The sequence below is a fragment of the Limulus polyphemus genome, unplaced genomic scaffold (genome assembly GCF_000517525.1).
Source record: "Limulus polyphemus unplaced genomic scaffold, Limulus_polyphemus-2.1.2 Scaffold2025, whole genome shotgun sequence".
Lineage (NCBI taxonomy): Eukaryota > Metazoa > Arthropoda > Merostomata > Xiphosura > Limulidae > Limulus > Limulus polyphemus.
In genome coordinates, this window is record NW_013667635.1 from 47,416 (window position 1) to 67,855 (window position 20,440).

At 30.9% G+C, this 20,440-nt stretch overlaps 1 protein-coding gene across 1 annotated transcript in view; it reads right to left on the minus strand.

Moving 5' to 3' along the window:
* The window catches only part of LOC106465703 (cubilin-like), a 130,003-nt gene that overhangs the window by 43,827 nt on the left and 65,736 nt on the right, over positions 1–20,440 (minus strand). The window contains exons 35-48 of the mRNA XM_022393625.1: positions 19,549–19,779; positions 17,835–17,967; positions 16,631–16,830; positions 14,638–14,822; positions 13,366–13,570; positions 12,051–12,260; positions 11,737–11,898; positions 10,248–10,432; positions 7,806–7,949; positions 4,839–5,041; positions 4,273–4,463; positions 3,343–3,552; positions 2,466–2,609; positions 19–212 (exon numbers count right to left, since the gene is read on the minus strand). Coding sequence (XP_022249333.1) covers positions 19–212; positions 2,466–2,609; positions 3,343–3,552; positions 4,273–4,463; positions 4,839–5,041; positions 7,806–7,949; positions 10,248–10,432; positions 11,737–11,898; positions 12,051–12,260; positions 13,366–13,570; positions 14,638–14,822; positions 16,631–16,830; positions 17,835–17,967; positions 19,549–19,779 — 2,597 coding nt within the window. The remainder of the gene's footprint in view (positions 1–18; positions 213–2,465; positions 2,610–3,342; positions 3,553–4,272; positions 4,464–4,838; positions 5,042–7,805; positions 7,950–10,247; positions 10,433–11,736; positions 11,899–12,050; positions 12,261–13,365; positions 13,571–14,637; positions 14,823–16,630; positions 16,831–17,834; positions 17,968–19,548; positions 19,780–20,440) is intronic.

Below are 20,440 nucleotides of genomic sequence, written 5' to 3' on the forward strand. Positions count from 1 at the left end.
ATAAAACCACTGACTAACCCTTAATGTATCAATGCATCGGTTGGTCACTGGATCCCTCTTGATGTTAAAATGGGTGAACTCTAGTTTTACACGACGACCTGCAGGTGCATCAATATTCCATCTACAGTAATAGTGTAGAGGAGTAGCACTGGGAAAATTTGGTGAGGATATTGTACCAGAGCCGTCAGTGATCTCTCCACCACACCTTCTGCCTGATGTAACAGTGATATAAAGAAATCATAACCAGAACATGTAAATATAAAATACAGAAAAGAAATTATTGTATATTTAAAGTATTTTTAATATATATATTATACTTTTTACTTATTTACTAGTCCAACCAGGTAATTTAGCGATATGGAAACATTATTCATAATAGTATTGCATTTAAATATATAAATTCTTTTCAGAAAAGTAAACTAAATGTTTATTATAAATTCAAGTTTTTAAAGTAATTATTTTAGACTTTAAGTAGTCCACGATCATTAAATTTGTTTAACCATCTTTTAACACACTGGGGGTGTTAAAAATAAACATATTATAAATAATACAGCTCCACACAATTAGGCTCTTCTTTAAGTGGGGAAAAAAAAAGAGTTATTTTAAAGTTTAAAGAAATTTTTAGTGTACGTACAAAGTATTTCTTTTCCCTTCGTACCAAATGCTCGATACTTGTTTTAAGAAATCTTACCTTGAGACCAGTTGGAATGCAGAACTTTGTTATAAAGTGGGAGGACAACAAACTTTGTGTAATCATGAGTTTGATCACTAACAGGAAAAGTAGGGGGACATGTCCCCTTCTGCCCTATGTGTTAGGTGTGCTTATATGGCCAGTAATATGTTTCATTTTCATATATGCTCTGGACATGACACAATAGCATTTCAAAGTTGATTACGATATGAATATTTTGATATGTTACTGCTCGGGATATTTTCTCACAGAGAAACGAAGATTTTTACAGTTGTTACATTTCTGTAACTTCCTTATTACTTACAACTGAAAAACAACCCACAATCAACTTCTTCCTAACAAGAAATTATATTAACTTTAATCTCTATGGGTCTTCCTATGATCATGGGTCAAAGGCCATGTCATGGCGTATGTAGACTCGCATTCAAAATTTTATTGAACTACTATTTTATGAATGTATGTCAATAAGTTTGGTACCAAATTGTAGATTGTAATTCAAATTTTAGTATGATCCATTAGTTAATTTTTTACTTTAAAAGAAATATTATAAAACAAATCCTAAATATCGATTTTTTTGTGTCACGTGGTATGTTGAATGAAGCATTAGTTCAAATTAGATGATATCCAAATACAAAGTCTATAGTTTCTTACGAACTAGGAACTCAAATTACCAATATTGACAAGCTGGAATATAAAATAAGAACCTCCTATCTTTTCTATTTGCTGAGATATCGCTCATATACTAAACCACACACAGTGGCCCTGCCCACCTCTTTCCATTTTAGGAAATGCTCCCTCGTATACACTTACTTATGTCTATAACATGTGAATAACCAATCGAAAGCTCAGAATATCTTTTATTCTTTATTTACTGTTTTATGTTTTAATAAAAATAACCTTAAGAACTTATTTGTAAATAGTAATAATGTATATACATATATATATTGTACTATAACTGAAATGTGACTGTATGTTACAAAATACTAGTTCACTAAAACTGCCAAGACAGTTTAGGCCAGTTTTATACTCTTGGATACAGTAACTTGAGTGCACATGTGTCGTACCATTGCAACTTCTATAATGTTAGCCAAGCATGTTAAATATATATAAATGTATAATGTTATGAAATTTAAGCTATTTATACTAAACATTTGTGTTTTTGTGTTATAATCTGTAGTTATTCTAGAACGAAAAAAGCATAATATATATTTATTTCCTAATTTCTTTTATCGAGGTTATAAAGTAAGTCCAATCGAACCAACACATACAGAGATACAATATTGAAAATAACAGATAAAATATAAATTTGTTTCTAAAACAAACTTGATAATTACCTGGAGGTTATAAAGATTTCACCTGTGAAATCTGAAAATGTTCTGATGCATACAAGTATTTTTAATCTTAAAATCAACATTACTTTGCGGGTTGGATCATCAACATTCTGAAAGAAGATTTTTTACGAGAAAATCTTTAATTAAAAATTCTTAATACTTACTTTAAAAACCTGATATTTTGTGTATGAAAGCCTTGTAATGTTTACCAACAACCTGCCAAATTTTGAAAAGATATGCATACATTATCAAAAATCATAGTATAATTACTATCATGGTTACGAGCTGGGTGGAATCGACCCAGCCCATAATGGAAGGGTTAAAGAGTTTACTTCCTTACTTTATCTTATTCAACATATGCAAACATAGATTAATCATGATTATAATACCAATTAGGTGGCTGAGAATCTATGAGAAGTAAAATAAATACAGTGAAAACATACCATACCAACGAACTGAGTACACTAGCCTGAATCCTTGTTTAGTTTCACTACTATCTGACTTGAACTTAATATATACAGTATCAGTTGTAGGTGCTAAGGAAATTGCACTGGTTAAAGAACCACAATACCTTCCAAGCAGTTCACCTGAATTTGAAAGAAAAAGAGAACACAAGGAATAAAAAACATGTAATTATGGAGTAACAACATTTCAGTGAATACCAATTAGCTACACTAAGTTTCTTAACAATATGAAAAAAAACTTTTATTTCACTTTTATAATATGTAGGCAACTTGTTTCCTTACTTTTTTTTTATGATCCCTATTTGCAGTTTTTTTAAATTGCTATGTTTTACCTTTAGTACTGTTGCATGACCAATAAGGCAAGAAATGGTTAAAAACTGACAGTGACTTATAAAACACAAGTACCATAATTAAATATATTTTAGACCCTATAAATAAAATACAAAAAAAGTTGAAGTCTTAAAATTTAACATACTTTTAAAATTAATAAAATGTATAAAACTGAGTGCTAAAGCCTCAGTACCTTGAAATAGAGTGTATGATAAAGATAATTTTACTGAAGAATCATAGTTAAGCTTTTGTATTGAAACTGGTAATTGTCAACAAATAAATCAGATTTAGCATTAGATTTTAATTGGTATGCTCTGGACTGATAGGAAACAAAATTTCTACATTGTTGATAAGGTATGTACTTCAAACAGACAAAAAAAGTATATGTAATTACATGTTATCGATGAGTAAATAATATAGAGTTTATGTAGTAACAGGTACCTAAATACTCTCCTTGTGTAAAAAAATCACATATCTTAAGGCAAATTCTGACATTTAACACATTGTTAATAAGCATTCACTTTACCTGTGGCACTTTGATCTCGAATTTCTACAAAGTCTGTTGCAGAACAGTTAGGATGAGAAGGAAGATCGAGGTTCTGGAATGAAAGGTTTATTAGCCGAGTTTGACGCTGAGTAATAAACCACTCACAAAGCTGGTTGTTCTCATAATTGTTGGGAAAATGAGGGCTTTTAATGGTTCCACGTGATTCTCTTAGAGTGCCACCACAATTACCTGTAAAAAAATCATAAATAAGAAAGTATCTGTATGCATAAAATTATAAAAATTATGATTAGCTCTAATAAAGAATTAACTATATTAGATATCCAATCCTTGTATTTTTCTAAGTAAACATCATGATATGATACGATATCCTTCGCTGTAACCCTTTACCCATTGAGTAGATATAATAATCTTAAGGCATTTTTGGCTGAACATTAAACAAACTAAATAATACCAGTGAACTGTTATCAAAAGGTTTTACTTCAGATTTTTTGATTAAGTACAATTTTAGAGATCCAAACCCTCTACCTCAGCATGATGTAGAGTTAATGCACTTTTATGCAAGTATATTCTTTCTGATGTACAGTTTTTATTATCAATTTAATTTCATTAAATATTACATAGGATGTTACTTCCAACCATAATCACTATAATGGCTCCCAAGACATTCTTGGTATTTTTTCATTCTTCTTCTTCTCAACATTTAATTTAATGTCAAGATAATTTTACATCTGTGCAACCATAATATCATCTCCTGTTTCATTTATTTCATAAATTCATAAAATGTTGAAGGGCTGTTACGTATTCGCTTGTTTGTTAATTTCCGGTATAAATTATTTCCGAGAAACTTAAGCGATACAAGCCTCTGTATATAAATTACTCTTAGTATAATAAGACAAGCCTAATGGTTAATAGACACATTTGAGGAAAGAACTAAGATGAAAGACTCACCAATGACAGCTTTGGCTTTAAATCCTCCTTTAGGATCACTTGAAGCAGTGAAGAACCTCACATACATGACATTTCCAGTGGTGAACACGCTGCTTGGATGAACATTGCCACAGAATTTTCCCAGTGATTCTGAATAAATAGTTCCACCATCTCTTACTTCGACAAATTCTTTGCCAAAATCACTATGACAGCTGGTAAAAATTATAAAAAATTCATGAAAATATATTTAAAAAAACTATCATTAACATAAAACACAAAAATATGTTCAGACATTTCTTTGAAACAGTGGTCACCTTGTTTATAAACTATTGTATTATGCTGATTTATAAAGACCGTTTTGTAGAGTAATGACTAAGCCTAGGATTATAAAGAAACCTCAAAAAGTGAATCTCAAAACATTCAAACCACAAATTCTACATAGTATGCTTCTTCTTCTTGTCCAAGTATGTTTGAAATAGAAATTTGATAATAAAATACCATAACTAAAGTCTTTAAAAATATTTTATAAAAAACAAAAGCATACCTTTTCAAGTATGGTTATTAACATATGTTTATCAAGTACTCACTTGCTGTCCATATGAAAATCACTTTCAAAATCAAGACGAATTCTATTATCTCCTGGTGCCATGATAACCCACTCACACTCTATATCATGAGGAGGAGGATTGGGGTAATTTGGTGAAGAAAACTCAGCTTCTTTCCTGTTATTCTTAAGATAAATACTTCCTCCACAGCCAATAGACATTTCAGAAAATGAAAGGCGAAATATCTAAAAATGATTCAATAATAACATTTATACAAGGATTTTTATGCTAAAATTTATAATTTCTAATCAAATTAATATCTTCACTGTTATATAAAGAATCTTATATTTCTGGTAATCAACTTTCATTTAATATTTAGTTAACTATTTGGTCCCTTTAAAAAAAGTAAAGGTTGACATAATGAACAAACTTTGGTTACAAATACATTCTTATTAGAGAGTATATAGACATTTGACCAAGTACAACTTTCAAACAGAATTAGTAAAGGCTAACCTAGTGGCCATGCTAGCTATTTCTTGTGGGACAAAGTATTAAGTATCAATTGTTTAGATCCTCTTAATAGAAAATTCCCTACAATTAATGTTATGAATAAACTTAATTTCTCATTTATCCTTCCATGAAAATATAACAACTGAAGCATATTCAGAAACCAATAGCAACTAAGCAGTAACCTTGAGAGCTTAGAAAGCTAACATTTGGGTATGATTCTTACAGTGGGCCCAGATAGACCATTTTGAAACTTGGCAGTTAAAAAAAATAATGATGATGATTAGAAACTGAACATAACAACAAATGCTAGAGAATTTCATGATATATATATATTTCTAAGAAGGTTAAGTCACTTCCTTAGACAAGATTCATACACAAGTTGTTTTTTAACAGCTACAGCATTGTATGAGATGTACAACAAAAACATTGTCAATGTGAAAAATCAACAAGTTACAAAAAGATCCCAGTCATAAAAAGTGGATTAATCAGACACGCAAACTAAGTTGGAAGAAATAATTTAGTCAACCCTGTAGTCTATTATTAAATTTATTATTAGTAGTAGTATTAATATTATTATTATTATTATAAGATGTGCAACTGTGTTCAAACTGCTACTCTTATCTTCATCAACTGGAATCAATCAAATTAAACAAGTTAAAAGAAACAACCGAGAAAACCTTGGCCCACACCAAATGAACAGGTACACAGAACATAAGAGCATTGCCTGAACTATGCGTTCATTGTCACTAGTTTTGTCTGTCAAATCCTAGATTAGTCAATGTTAAATACATTTTGTGTGTAGTTGCCACAGTTCACTTTCAGCAGAATAGATTGATTTGTGGTTTTTCTCTCCAAACAAAACTATGTCTAGAAACATGTATTGTAAGAAACCTAAAATGTAGTCTTGTGGTTAAAGTCACAGAGTAACATAGAGGGTTCTAGGTTCAACCTACATTAGGACAAACTATTTTGTACATTTTTATTTTTGCAAGTGAATACTCCTTTTTAAAACATGAATTAAGAGTTTAATATAAATGTTACATTAGTTGTATTTCCTGGTTGTTTTTATTGTTGACAAACAAGTGAGATGTCCTGAATGTATGAATTTCATGTATTGTGGATACTTTCTTTCAAAAGTTCACTGCTTGTTTTTATTGTTGACAAACGAGTGAGATGTCCTGAATGTATGAATGTCATGTATTGTGGATACTTTCTTTCAAAAGTTCACTGGTTGTTTTTATTGTTCACAAACGAGTGAGATGTCCTGAATGTATGAATGTCATGTATTGTGGATACTTTCTTTCAAAAGTACACTGCTTGTTTTTGTTGTTGACAAATGAGTGAGATGTCCTGGAAGTATGAATGTCATGTATTGTGGATACTCTCTTTCAAAAGTTCACTGCTTGTTTTATTGTTGACAAACGAGTGAGATGTCCTGGAAGTATGAATGTCATGTATTGTGGATACTCTCTTTCAAAAGTTCACTGCTTGTTTTTGTTGTTGACAAACGAGTGAGATGTCCTGAAAGTATGAATGTCATGTATTGTGGATACTTTCTTTCAAAAGTAAACTGGTTGTTTTTGTTGTTGACAAACAAGTGAGATGTCCAGGAGGTGTGAATGCCATGTATTGTGGATACTTTGCTTCAAAAGTCCACTGGTTGTTTGTCAACAACAAAAACAACCAGTGAGGTACATTTTGGCAATTTATTTCTCTTGCTGTATAACAAGTATTGAATTTTGTTTTCATACCTGTCCTTAGATTGTTTCAAACTGCATATTAAAAGTTGAATGACAATTCTGGATTATGTAGTTTAGGTATGCCAGTACCTCAGAAACAGCAAAAGTATCTGTGCTGTACTGAGAGTCATTGGAAGTTCTTCGTCAACTTTGTATATAACTTGGCTGTCGGAAAAACGTTTTATGACATTACATTTGTATAAAGTTAAAAAAACACACCTATGTAACAGTCTTCTGGTGGTTCAGAAGTAAATTTGAAGACTTATAGTCATAAACTTTATTGTTTTGTATAGAGAGTCACTGGAAGTTCTTTGCCAACTTTTTTATATTACTTGGCTGTCGGAAATATCATTATTCCTGGAAGAGGACAACTTTATCTGATAAGTTTTTGCTTGTTTGGTTTATTATAAAGAACTTCTGCTCATTAATTAACTACTGACTGCAATTTTAGTTTCTGTAGCTTGTTATTATATAACTGAAAGTGTGTTACAATTAAGGTTGAAATTTTGAATTAAAATGGTACAGTTCATGTATAAGCCTATATTAAATAGTCTGTTTCTGTGAGAACTAGTTAAACACTAGACATCTGTTGTAACACAGCATGTCACTCCCTCAACCTACTCTTTAATTAATTCAACCAGAAAATTGAAATTAATAGACTTATGTAAAAATAAAACAACCGTATTATTCACAAGATCTCATTCTAACGAGATTAAATAATTTCACAAGAACAAAAAAAAAAGTTCAACACAAAACTTACCGGAGATGCACGTTCTCTATAATTTTCTTTGCGATACTGGATATAAACCTCATTAGAAGAGGAATCAGGGACACTTGGAATATTCTGGCCACAGTACTTGCCATCGCCAAGAAAAGGAGAGAGATTACTTCCACCATTTCTGATCTGCAGAAAATATAAGAATCGTACGATACTATTTAGGTATAAAGTAGAAAAAAAACCTGGTGGTCCAGAAGTAAATTTGAAGACTTATACTGGTAAAAGTTATTGTTTGATTCCTGCAGCAGACATGGAATAAAAAATCTATTGAGAATCTCTACACTAAAGCAAAATAAATAATAAACAAACTGAAAGTTATTATCGTTTCTTTAAACCAAGTTTACTTTCAGTATCTTTCTATTATATATTTCAGAGTTTATATGTAATAAAATGGTGGCATACTATTTTGTGAGGAAAACTAAGCAGGTAGCTTATTGATATTTATCATATTCTGTTACTGACAGTAACACATGTGGCAAAACACAGAGTGAGGAAAGCATTTGACAATACCACAAAGTACATTAGTATAAAGTTGAAGAGCTTTATTTAAAAAATTCAAGCACTTTTATACAACTTAATAAACAGTAGTACAATGATAACTATTGAAGAACAAATGATGTTTTGAATAAAATATATATATAATTTATCTTTTAATCAAAATATAAAAAAGTAACCAAAGAAAATGGGTGGTTCGGTCACTCGACTCTCAATCCACAGGTTGCTTGTTCAAATCCTTGTCCCACCAAACATACTAACCCTTTCAGCTGTGGAGGCATTGTAATGTGACAGTCAATCACACTATTCATTAATAAATGAGTAGACCAAGAGTTGGCATTGTATACTGATGACTAACTACCTTCACTCTAGATTTTCATTGTTAAATTAGGGATGGCTAGCACAGATAGCCCTCGTCTAGCTTTGCTCGAAATTCAAACCAAACCAAACCAAAGAAAATAAAATAAATATCTAGTATTTGTAACTTTAAAAAGATGTTAATGAAAATAACTAAACACAATAGTAAAAAATACTAACTTCAGCATGAACATTATGAGCATATACATTTTTTTATACATGTATATTATACTATTTTTTGTACATAATCCATGAATATAAGTCAATTTTTATTCTGCTTTAAACTTCACAAGCAATTAATTTAGAAAAATAATAACAGAATCAAATTCTAGCAAATGCAAGAAATAATGATTATGGGAGTTAGTTTCGAACAAGCTATAATTAATTAATATTAAATGTTTTGCATAAAATTAATATATGTATGTATATTTGACATCAGAAACTGCATCATTCATTTTTTTCAAGAACAGAAAGGCCCCAGCATGGCCAGGTGGTTAGGGCGCTCGACTCGTCCCACAAAACATGGTCGCCCTTTCAGCCGTGGGGGCATTATAATGTGACGGTCAATCCCACTATTCATTGGTAAAAGAGTAGCCCAAGAGTTGGCGGTGGGTGGTGATGACTAGCTGCCTTCCCTCGAGTCTTACACTGCTAAATTAGGGACGGCTAGCACAGATAGCCATCGTGTAGTTTTGAGCGAAATTCATAACAAACAAACAAGAACAGAAACCTTGAAGTTAGTCTAGCATACAGTCTATCTATTGGTAAAGTATACTGTTATCATAAGGTTAGTGCAACTAACTTCAATAATCATGCTTCAATTGATTTACAAAGACTCACATCAACAATCCTTTATAACAGGTAAACAGTAACGAGTATAGAATTATACATTTGCAAAATCACATTATCTGGTGTCAATTTCCTGTATTAACATTTACAAAATGGGTGTTGATGAATCTATTCAGTTTATGGAAAGAAAATACAGGTTTAATCCAATTGATATACAAACAATGGCTTTGAAACCTGTATTAGACAAGAGATTTCATAATCTTACGAACAGGATGTATGATGATTCAAACACAATACATTTGAGGGTATTTGTTCCAGTTTGATGCATTTTCACACTGGAGGCATTCAGCAATTCATGTAGTTTTGTTTTTGGATTTCGCACAAAGCTACACGAGGGCTATTTGTGCTAGCCATCCCTAATTTAGCAGTGTAAGACTAGAGGGAAGGCAGCTAGTCATCACCACCCAGCGCCAACTCTTGGGCTACTCTTTTACCAACGAATAGTGGGATTGACCGTCACATTATAAAGCCCCCACGGCTGAAAGGGCAAACATTCGAAACCGCGACCCTCAGATTGCGAGTCGAACATTTTATCCACCTGGCCATGCCGGGCCAGCAATTCATGTATCAATCAAAAATAGACAGAACGTAATGACTTAATTATTTGGTATACAGTGCAAAAGGAAAATGAGATACTATTACTAACAACACTTGCTTATGCAGATAAATATTTACAATAGATATACAAGTTTTTAAATTTATAAAACCAATATAACATCTTACCACAATAGACTGGGTGCTGCATACACCATCACTAGGAACATTGAACTCTTGAAACGTCAGCTGGATCCAGCGGCCAGGCCGCACCTTCAGGATCCACGTGCAATTTCGACTTACATAATTATATGATGACAATATGTCTTCTGAAGAAATTTCTCCACTTTGACCCTCAAAATAACCTCCACAATCTATAAAAATACCACAACAGACACATCCAAATAAGTAATACACAATAAAGAATTGTAACAAATTTATAATTAATTTTGATACCATATTTTCACAGTTGAAACAAAGAAAAGATGTGTAAAGCAGCCAATCATTTCAATCCTTAAGTATAAATAGATATTTCTGTTACTAATATTATGCTTTTAGATAATAAAGAATTGTAACAAATTTATAATTAATTTTGATACCATATTTTCACAGTTGAAACAAAGAAAAGATGTGTATAGCAGCCAATCATTTCAATCCTTAAGTATAAATAGATATTTCTGTTACTAATATTATGCTTAAAGAATTGCAAATTTTACAATGAGCCAGATATGTAAATTGGAATAAATGAACATTCTTGACTTTGACGAAATAAGTTTAACCCTCACATTCTAAGATATGCAAGTTGATAAATAATTTCATATCTAAAAATTCAAAATAGAACTTAAGAAAGTTACAACCCCCAAGGGATTGAAGGAAAAAAATGCTTATATGCACAGCACAACTGGAACAAAGAATTAAGCATTCTACTGTATTCATTGAGAGCTGCCAGGGCAATTCATTCTTTGAAATAATAACATTTCAAACGTTTACCTATCTACACATTTGTCAGTTTAATGTTTGTTGAATGAGTTGCACTGCGGTTGACATGCCCATTTCTACTCTTTGGAAGTATTCGAGAAAACCACAGTCACACACCAAGTAACAACATCTGACAACTTTGGATTTTGAATCAATATGATGACCTTAACTCCCGTGTGTCATGATGACCTTAACGCCCGTGTGTCATGATGACCTTAACACCCGTGTGTAATTTAACTTACTTGTTATATAACATTAGTGAGATATGATGCATTGAACTAAAAAAACTTTCTTTATAATAAAATTAGCATTATAAAAAATCTTTACATGTCTACAGAAAATATCAATTTTGGACAGACACTCTTTAAACATTTTCAAAATGACTAACATGAGTTGAAATAATTTGAAAATCTTTAAAACTATAAACTGTAACTTAATAAGTTACTTACGTCTAACTACATTACAGCCCTAAAACTATTAAAAAAAAATTATTTCAACGGCAGTCAAAATGAACATTTTACTTTGAAAGCTTTACAGATTGTTGAAGAAGAAAATGAATTTTTCCTATTTGGATATTTTCTTCTTTGAACCTAAGAATAAACACATTGTTGAAGAGTATAAAAAAAATACACTTTATTTTACAAAAGCATACAGTGTGTGTGTGTGTTTCTTGATAATATAACCAAACTGTAAAACCTACCTGAATAAATATTAGCAGAAAAACCAGTTCCATTAACAGAACTATCAGTCACAAATCGTAACAGCATCATGTTTGAACTTGAGTCATATAAAGTATTCAGTTGAGGTCTGCCACACAACTGTGCCATGTGGTTCCACAATGCACCAGAAATTGAATTTTGAGCTGTAATGAACCAAGATACATGGTTTTAAATCAAACTGAAATAGGCAAACAAAATTCTCAAAGATGAAAACTTACACAATGTAATGGATGTTGCAAATGCGAAAAATTAATTCTTATTACTTAAAGAAGGTAGATAATGCAGATACACTTACTATCATAGAGTTCTAGATAGTCATAACTGCAGGTTCCCATGGAGCCTTCCAAATGTAAGTCTAAAAGATGAAACTTTATATGACGATGTGGCTTAGTGCGAATCATCCAGGTACAATTAAGATTGGCTTCATATCCACTTGGATATCCAGGAGACTTAATCACTTCTCTTGAAGTAGAGTTTAGGAACAAATCTTCAAAGCATGTATTTTCTATATGAATGACAAGGAAGATGAAATATGTGATATGTAATCTCTTTATCTATAAAATAAAGAACATGAAATATGTAACATTAAAGTTTTTTAACCATGACCACAACACAAAATAGTTGTATACCTCTCATACCTGAACAAAGAGATGAAAACTTTTTTTTATCTTGGAAAACGTTTCATAAGAAACAAACAACAGTGAACAAAGTCATCACAACACATCCTAATACCTTTGTATACAGGCTAAAATATAATTCTGTAATAAATAGTTTACGTTAATATTTTTTTAAATCTTCACTTTGTTTTCTCAGACCTCACTTACTTGCATTTAATAAAAGCTAAACAATTTGTTATTTGAATAATTGGTTTACTCATAAATCTTATGGTATTTAATTAATGAAAGTCACACACCATTTAAACCACAATAATTTATTAATGCAAAAATAAGGATATTGCACAAAAATAAATAATTGTAGTTTAAATTATGTATGACTTTCATTAATGTTATTTGGACCTTTTGCTATTTAATAAATAATTTAAGTTTTTATTTTCAATACTAATTAAATTTAACTATAATAGATTTCATGTACAAAATAAATAAATACATTGTGGTTCAAGTAAACAAAACAAAAAAGTAACAGAGATCTTAACATTTTATCAAAATTCATGTTAGTTTTCTGCTCTCAGAAAATTGTTACTTCCATAATAAAGTTATTTAAAATATTTTTGAACAAATAAATTACTGATAAGCTCACATAATATTGAATATATTTGAAACAAAATAGGTCATAGTTGTCCTACATAGAAACACTGTAAATATTGTTTCAGTCTTTTAAAGTTTCCAATTTATTATATTTCTTCACACATAACCTGGCAAATGTGAATTATACATTCATAAGAATTAAACATTTATCAATAAGTAATGACACTTGACATGAAACTTTTATTAAAAGTAACAGCAGCTTTAGGTGCAAATTAATAATGTTCTGTTCTTATTTTAAATTTAAATTCCTTGCAATTTAGAATCAACAGATATAGTAGAAAACAGAGAGAAACTCAACCTTGGAAATAACGAATTGTAACCAAAAAGACTTAAGATTTAACCTACCTGTACCAGTCTCAGATGGTGGAGCTTCTGTAGCGTAGCTCGTCTCATTGACAGCTCTCCACGTTAGCTTCCACTTGCCATGGTGATAGCTCTTGGATTTATAGTAAATAAGAATCTGGTTGGTATGGGATACAACTGGAGTGGGAATAGATCGACCACATACTCTTGCAAGCTCAGGGACTGATTCATCAATACCATCCATTATCTGCAAACAAACAGATTCTATGAAGTTAAGATTCACTATTAAAAGACACATTTCAACACAAGCATTGTGTGTAAACTTTTGTTCCCTAATACTGGATCTGAACTTCATTTCAGATTACTTTATACTGTATTGTGTACTTACCTACTATTACAACAGATTCAACCACTGGTTGATGGTTGTAAGACATCATAACTTGTTTGGTAACTATTATAACAATAAGTATTACTCTCTAACCAGACTCGTAGTAAATTTAATAGAATTACAATAAGACTTGCAGTAATTTTAAATATTATTTACTCTTTCTTGCATTTATAAATAAAACAGTGTTATATCAAATTCTGCTTTTCTGATATAATTTAGTATCAAGAAGATTATTACACTTCACAGAAGTACAGACACTACTTACCCAAACCAAAAATGTATGCAATTTTTTTCCAAAATAACTCAACATTTGTAAAGGTATTTGATTTTAATATAAAGCTAAATACTTTATTAATAACTGCTTGATAGCCTTCACTGGACATTTGAAACAATCTTTCCTTCATTTTAACCAGCATTTCAATAATGTGAACTGTATAAAAAGCCACATTTCCATACAAAAAAAAATTTTCAGGTATTAAAAAAAGGAAATTTTCAAAATTCCAGATGTTCATTGTAATCTAGTTTTAAATTAATACAATTAACTGTAGTCTATGCGTGATTTATGTTGAATATTAATTTAAACCTTTTTTTAAGTGCAGTGCTTAAAAATTAAAAATTTTAATGTATAACATAGACATCTGTTTAATATTTACTAGTAAAACATGAAATAAGCGTGTTAGGTACCCCTTGTTTCCATATCTGGAAAACACTGGCACTACTAATAAGTGTAATGCAACATCTTTCTAAACATCCATACGAAAGTTTTGAAGGATCAAAACTTGCATATAATAAATACAAAGAAATTGTAAACAGTGTTGTTAAAGTGGACTTTGTTTATTTAAGGGACTAGTAACTATCTTTATATACGAATAATTAGATAATACCACTCAATAATGGGTAATTCTGATTTTAAAAAATCAACTTACCTGAACATAGCTCTCACAGTTTTCATTGAATCCTTCACTTAGATCAATTTCTACAAAGGCAACTCTTACATACATGTCCCTGGGGACAATGACTGTCCACGTAAACTCATCATCAAATACAAAATCTCTGGGATAACCTGGTGATGCTATCACCCCATAAGTTCCTTCTAGTTCTACACCATGCACTGTAAAACCGAACAAGAAGTATTAGTAACCTTCATCAACATGAAGAGAAAATGGGAAACTTAACTCGGAAAGTGCACTGTATGATAAAATGTAAACATAAATCAACTTTAAAGTTTTAGAGATGAACTTTAGCTAAACTTACTGAATATGAATTCATGAAAGAATAAAAATGTTCTAATAGAATATTTTAAATAAGGTATAATCATTTCTAACAATGAAGTGCAGTCCATATGTCATTAACCGTATATGAACATGCAGGTGTCAAAGTGTACATGCCATGATCTTGTACGAAATTCCATTCAACATGACATTATATTATGTATTTAATGTCAGAGTTATCAATTACTCATCTTATCACACATTACTGATTTAGCAACATTTCATGGTTGAGAAGAGCTAATACCAGATACAACATAAAGAAATACTGAAAAAATTGTAGATATATATTTCAGAGTTTCTGTAGGCTACTCAAAAGCAATATGCAAACTGTACAATTGACAAAAGTAATCTTATTTGTCACATGAATGTCAACTTGCACTCCGACTGATCAGAGTTTGAATCTGACCACTATCTTCAATTCACAGACATATATCGTGTACAAATATTTGTGTACCACATCTGATCTTTTGTACACACTAAACGTACATATTTTACTCAAAGCTTCTGTAGATACACATGGTAAATACAGAATTGTAGACAACATTCCTTTACAGATGTAAGATCAGTGGACTGACCTTGTGCACCTTCAGATAACTACATTCACTGTTTAAGACTATTGGGATCTATGGTCTGAATCACACCAAAATAGCCACCATCAAACTTAATGTTAATCATGAAATTTGCATTGATTTATCTTCATAAGTGAATAGCCAAATAACAGATAACTTTCTTAATTTCATAAAAAGTACCAGGCAATGTAGCTATGTAATTTTGAATTGTGTCAAACATCTGTTTAATTTCTTATTATTAAAAAAGTGTCTACAATGTCATCAACAATTTAATGTATTATATTTTTTATGGTTTATCAGCATCCTTTAACCCCTTCCATGATTTGCCCAAGCTAACTCGGATGCCCTCCATGTTCCCAAAAATAGTTACCCAAGTTAATTTGGACAAACTAGAACTTGCTCTATTTTGTATTATTTGCCCAAAATTTATTCACATGTTATCATGTATTACAAATAGTGCTCACTAGATGGAGCTGGAATTGTTTGTACTGATTTCTATCAGATTTATTCTGAATTCATATTCTTTACTTCAGTTTCATTGCAATATTATATATCATATATAAATCCAGATACATATAATTTATCTACTGAGTACATTTTGGTGAAGAAATATCATAAAATAACTTTTCTTTCATTAACATAGAAGCATGGGCTACCAAAACACAAAATAAAAACTTGACTTTCTTTTAGTTCATTTCCAAAAAAAAAAGCCTGACACAGAAGGGATTAACTACAAGACTAATACAGAGACATTTAATTATTTATGAAAGATACATATATAAAGGTTCAGAACAGACATCTTTCATGGAAACATTTTAGAATTAATGATCAAATAACATTATCAAAAGGTATTTTCAATGTACGGTCTCATATTATATCTTTATATCACACCCCAAAAAGCAAAAACAGCATTATTTGAATTTTTTAAATATTAAGTTATTGAGGTTTGAAATAATTCTGTAATTATTTCAGCTTGTAAGTTAGAAGGTCGATGAATAGTTTAAAGCCCAATTTTTTTAATGCATACTTGCAGCACCTTTTTTTATGATACGTATTGTCACTTAGAAAACAAAAAATACCTAAAACATAGGATGCCATAAATCCAGGATGGGTTCCTTGTGAATCAGAACGAAACTTAACCCACAGCTTATTGGCTGCTGTTACATTTCCTGGGATCTGATTTCCACAGTAGCGACCAATATATCGTCCATCACGTCCTGATTCTCTCACTTCTAAGTAGTCCATATTGCAATAATCACTTTCTTCTAAATCAAACATCCTTTAAAAAGAAATAGAGAGTAAATTATCTAACAAAAAGATTTATGTGGACTAATTTCCTTAAACTTTTATAGTTTAAAAAACATTCCCTCAAATTTCCTGTCCAATTTCCAATTTTCTAATCCATTTTTAGTAGCTTTAACATTTTCTTAAACACTGGTACATATGCCTATTTACAAGTTTCTTTATTTTAATGATAATTTTTATAACCTGTACATAAAGTTAACAGCTTGGTACAGTATTCACTTACATTTTACCTTAAGACATAAAATATACCAAAGGTATCTGTTAAAGGCAATGACGAACACATAATTTGAAGCATTATGGGAAATATATAAATTAAGACATTGGTTTTTTTGCACTAATAGTGGAAGATGACGAAGGTTAACAAGTATTTTAGGCTAGTGATTTCTGTCTTTTATGTCATAAATTTAGATATGAGAGTGGTTTATGCCATGTACAGCCATCATTAAAATATTGTTTATTTATTACTTGTGACAGAATGTAAAGAAGTCTAAACGATGAAATTTCTTTAAAGGCTTTCTTCTTTAACTTAATGATCCAATAAAAACATCCTGATGGAACTGATAATTATGTTATAACAACGAGAGCTCACCAGGCCAGTCAAGTTACAAGCCAGCACAGTTGAAATTCTACTAAAGCTTTTCCTGTTGAAAACTTACATTGGGCCAGTAAAGAATGACGTGATTTAAATTTATTATCAGCCTCGTTGTGATATTGTATGAAACATAAATTACTCCTAATATTTGTCACTGTTTCGAAAAACAAAGAAAATGCACAAGAACTTAATTATCACTTTGATTCTCACAGAAATAAATCCATTTGAACATAAAATAACAGAGAAGAACTATGTTTGTACCATAGCTGGTCACTGCATAAGACTAACAGAATTTACTCAGAATTTGTCATATAAAAGCCCTTCTTTTAAACTAAGGAAACAAGAAATTTCATTTCACAACATTGATTAGAGAATCTACTACACACCTAAAGGTCAAGTCCACCTTATTTCCAGGTGCAGCCACAATGGTCCATACACATTCAGTATCAAAAGGATAGCTAAGGGGATATGCTGGACTATTAAAATCCCCAGCTTCTGCTGTCAGTGTTCCACCACAGGCTACAAGGTATATTATCAAAGTATTTAGAAAACGTATATTTATTGTTGTGTTATACTAATGTATTTAATGTTTTATGTTTTGAGAGACCAAAAACCATTTTCTTTAAACACACTGCTGTTCTTATTTGGTTAATACTGAAAATATTTTTATGTTTTATGGAAACTGTTAAAAACAAACTGAATTATAAGAAATTCACTAAAAAAAAAAAAAAGAATAGCAGATTGAGAACTTAATTTCTGTACTTTCTCTCAGGAAAAAATTAACTTATAAAAATTTTATAACCAGAAATTCAATGATATTACTCTATCGTTTCTAACTGATATCATTAATAAGGTCAAACAGTCATATGATTACTGCAATTTATATATCATTTAGGTATAAGAAAATAATCACCAAAAATTAGATCTTGGTAATTATGAGTAAAAGAGCTGTATTAAGGCCAATTTTTTCTCTAGTGTTTTCTTAGAGCCTTTCAAACAAGATAATGAAAAATATTATATTAAAAGTCTTTAAAGGAAGCTAAAACTTAAAACATTAAATTTCCAAAGCTATGACACTGTTTGTTTGTAATTAAGCACAAAGCTACACAATGGGCTATCTGTGCTCTGCCCACTATGAGTATTGAAACCCAGTTTCTAGCATTGTAAGTCCACAAACATACTGCTGTGCCACTGGGGAGTGATACAGCATTTCATCTAAACATGTGTATGTATATATATATATATATATTTTTTTATTAAATAGTCTCCTTTTAAAAATAGTAATAAGATGAGAAAAACAGAAGAAGAGGGGAAGGTTAGTCTGATTACTTGCTGTAAAACTTTGCCAAGGGGTTATACAAAGATGTAAAATGTTACATTCAGCATTCTGATTACTTGCTGTAAAACTTTGCCAAAGGGTTATACAAAGATGTAAAATGTTACATTCAGCATTCTGATTACTTGCCATAAAACTTTGCCAAAGGGTTATACAAAGATGTAAAATGTTACATTCAGCATTCTGATTACTTGCTGTAAAACTTTGCCAAAGGGTTATACAAAGATGTAAAATGTTATATTCAGCATTCTGATTACTTGCCATAAAACTTTGCGAAGGGGTTATACAAAGATGTAAAATGTTACATTCAGCATTCTGATTACTTGCCATAAAACTTTGCGAAGGGGTTATACAAGAATCAATAATAAACAAATAGAAACTGGAAAGGAGTTAAAGGGATCAAGAAACTTCCTTGTTAGTGAATTATCAAAAAAGGTAGAGAGAGAGAGAAAACGAGATCAAACAGAACAAAAATACAGATGGCAAGGGAGGGGGAGGGGAGATGATTAATATACAAAAGAGAAAGATCATACCACAAAACAATTCCAGAGCAAGAACTGAATACTTTCATTTAATGCCCCTAAAGTGTTCGACATTAAAAACATCACGAGTAACAGCCTTCCATAAATGAACCTTGAAGATGTGGGAAACATGAAGACTTTTATTGGAAAATTCTCAGAACAATTCAGAGAACTATGTTTTCAGTATAAATAATTGTTGTTGTTTGGGGGGGGGAGGGGACGACACCACACTGTATGTCTTACCCGAAGTAGATGATGAATAGGTAGCATGGAAGAGAGCGTGTCCATTGGCAAAGATGTGTAAGCTATTTCCTTGTGAGGTAATTGCAGAAGGAATTCGTCTTCCACAAAAAGGAGACCCAGAAACAGGAGGACCATCGGTATTCTCACCCTCTCTGACGTCTATGTATACACGAGTACAATTGGAATCCTCGAGGGCAATTATGTTGGTAAATGTTAGAGTGACGTGGTTACCTATTTTCAAATACAGACTTATTAATACCTCAACTAATAATTGATTTCAATTAATATCTTTAACATCAATTCTATCACCACAATTACCTGACAGAAACACTCGTAAAACCTATATCTCGTATAAAGCTACACCTATGAATTTCACTCGTAATATGCCGTATTAGATCTTCTCAGTATATTCATCTTATTGACTTGGAAACTAGCACTTGTTAACAAAAGAAACATTTTAGTATGAATAATTTTTTAAGACAATGTTAAGTCTAGATATTGAAATGTACTGCCAAGAATTTTATTATACAATCTACACCAAACTGTATAACATAAACAGTAATTACTTGGACTTAAATCAATTTCTTGCATAAACTAAGGTTCCATTTTCCATGCTTGTAAAAAAATCATTGGCAATCAGCCAGTTGCTTATCATCAAGATTCAGCAGTAGTTTGAAACAATCAAACTGTTTATCATCAAGATTCATTAGTAAAATAAAACAATCAAACTGTTTATCATCAAGATCCAGTGGTGGAATAAAACAATCAAACTGTTTATCATCAAGATCCAGTGGTGGAATAAAATAATCAAACTGTTTATCATCAAGATCCAGTGGTGGAATAAAACAATCAAACTGTTTATCATCAAGATCCAGTGGTGGAATAAAACAAT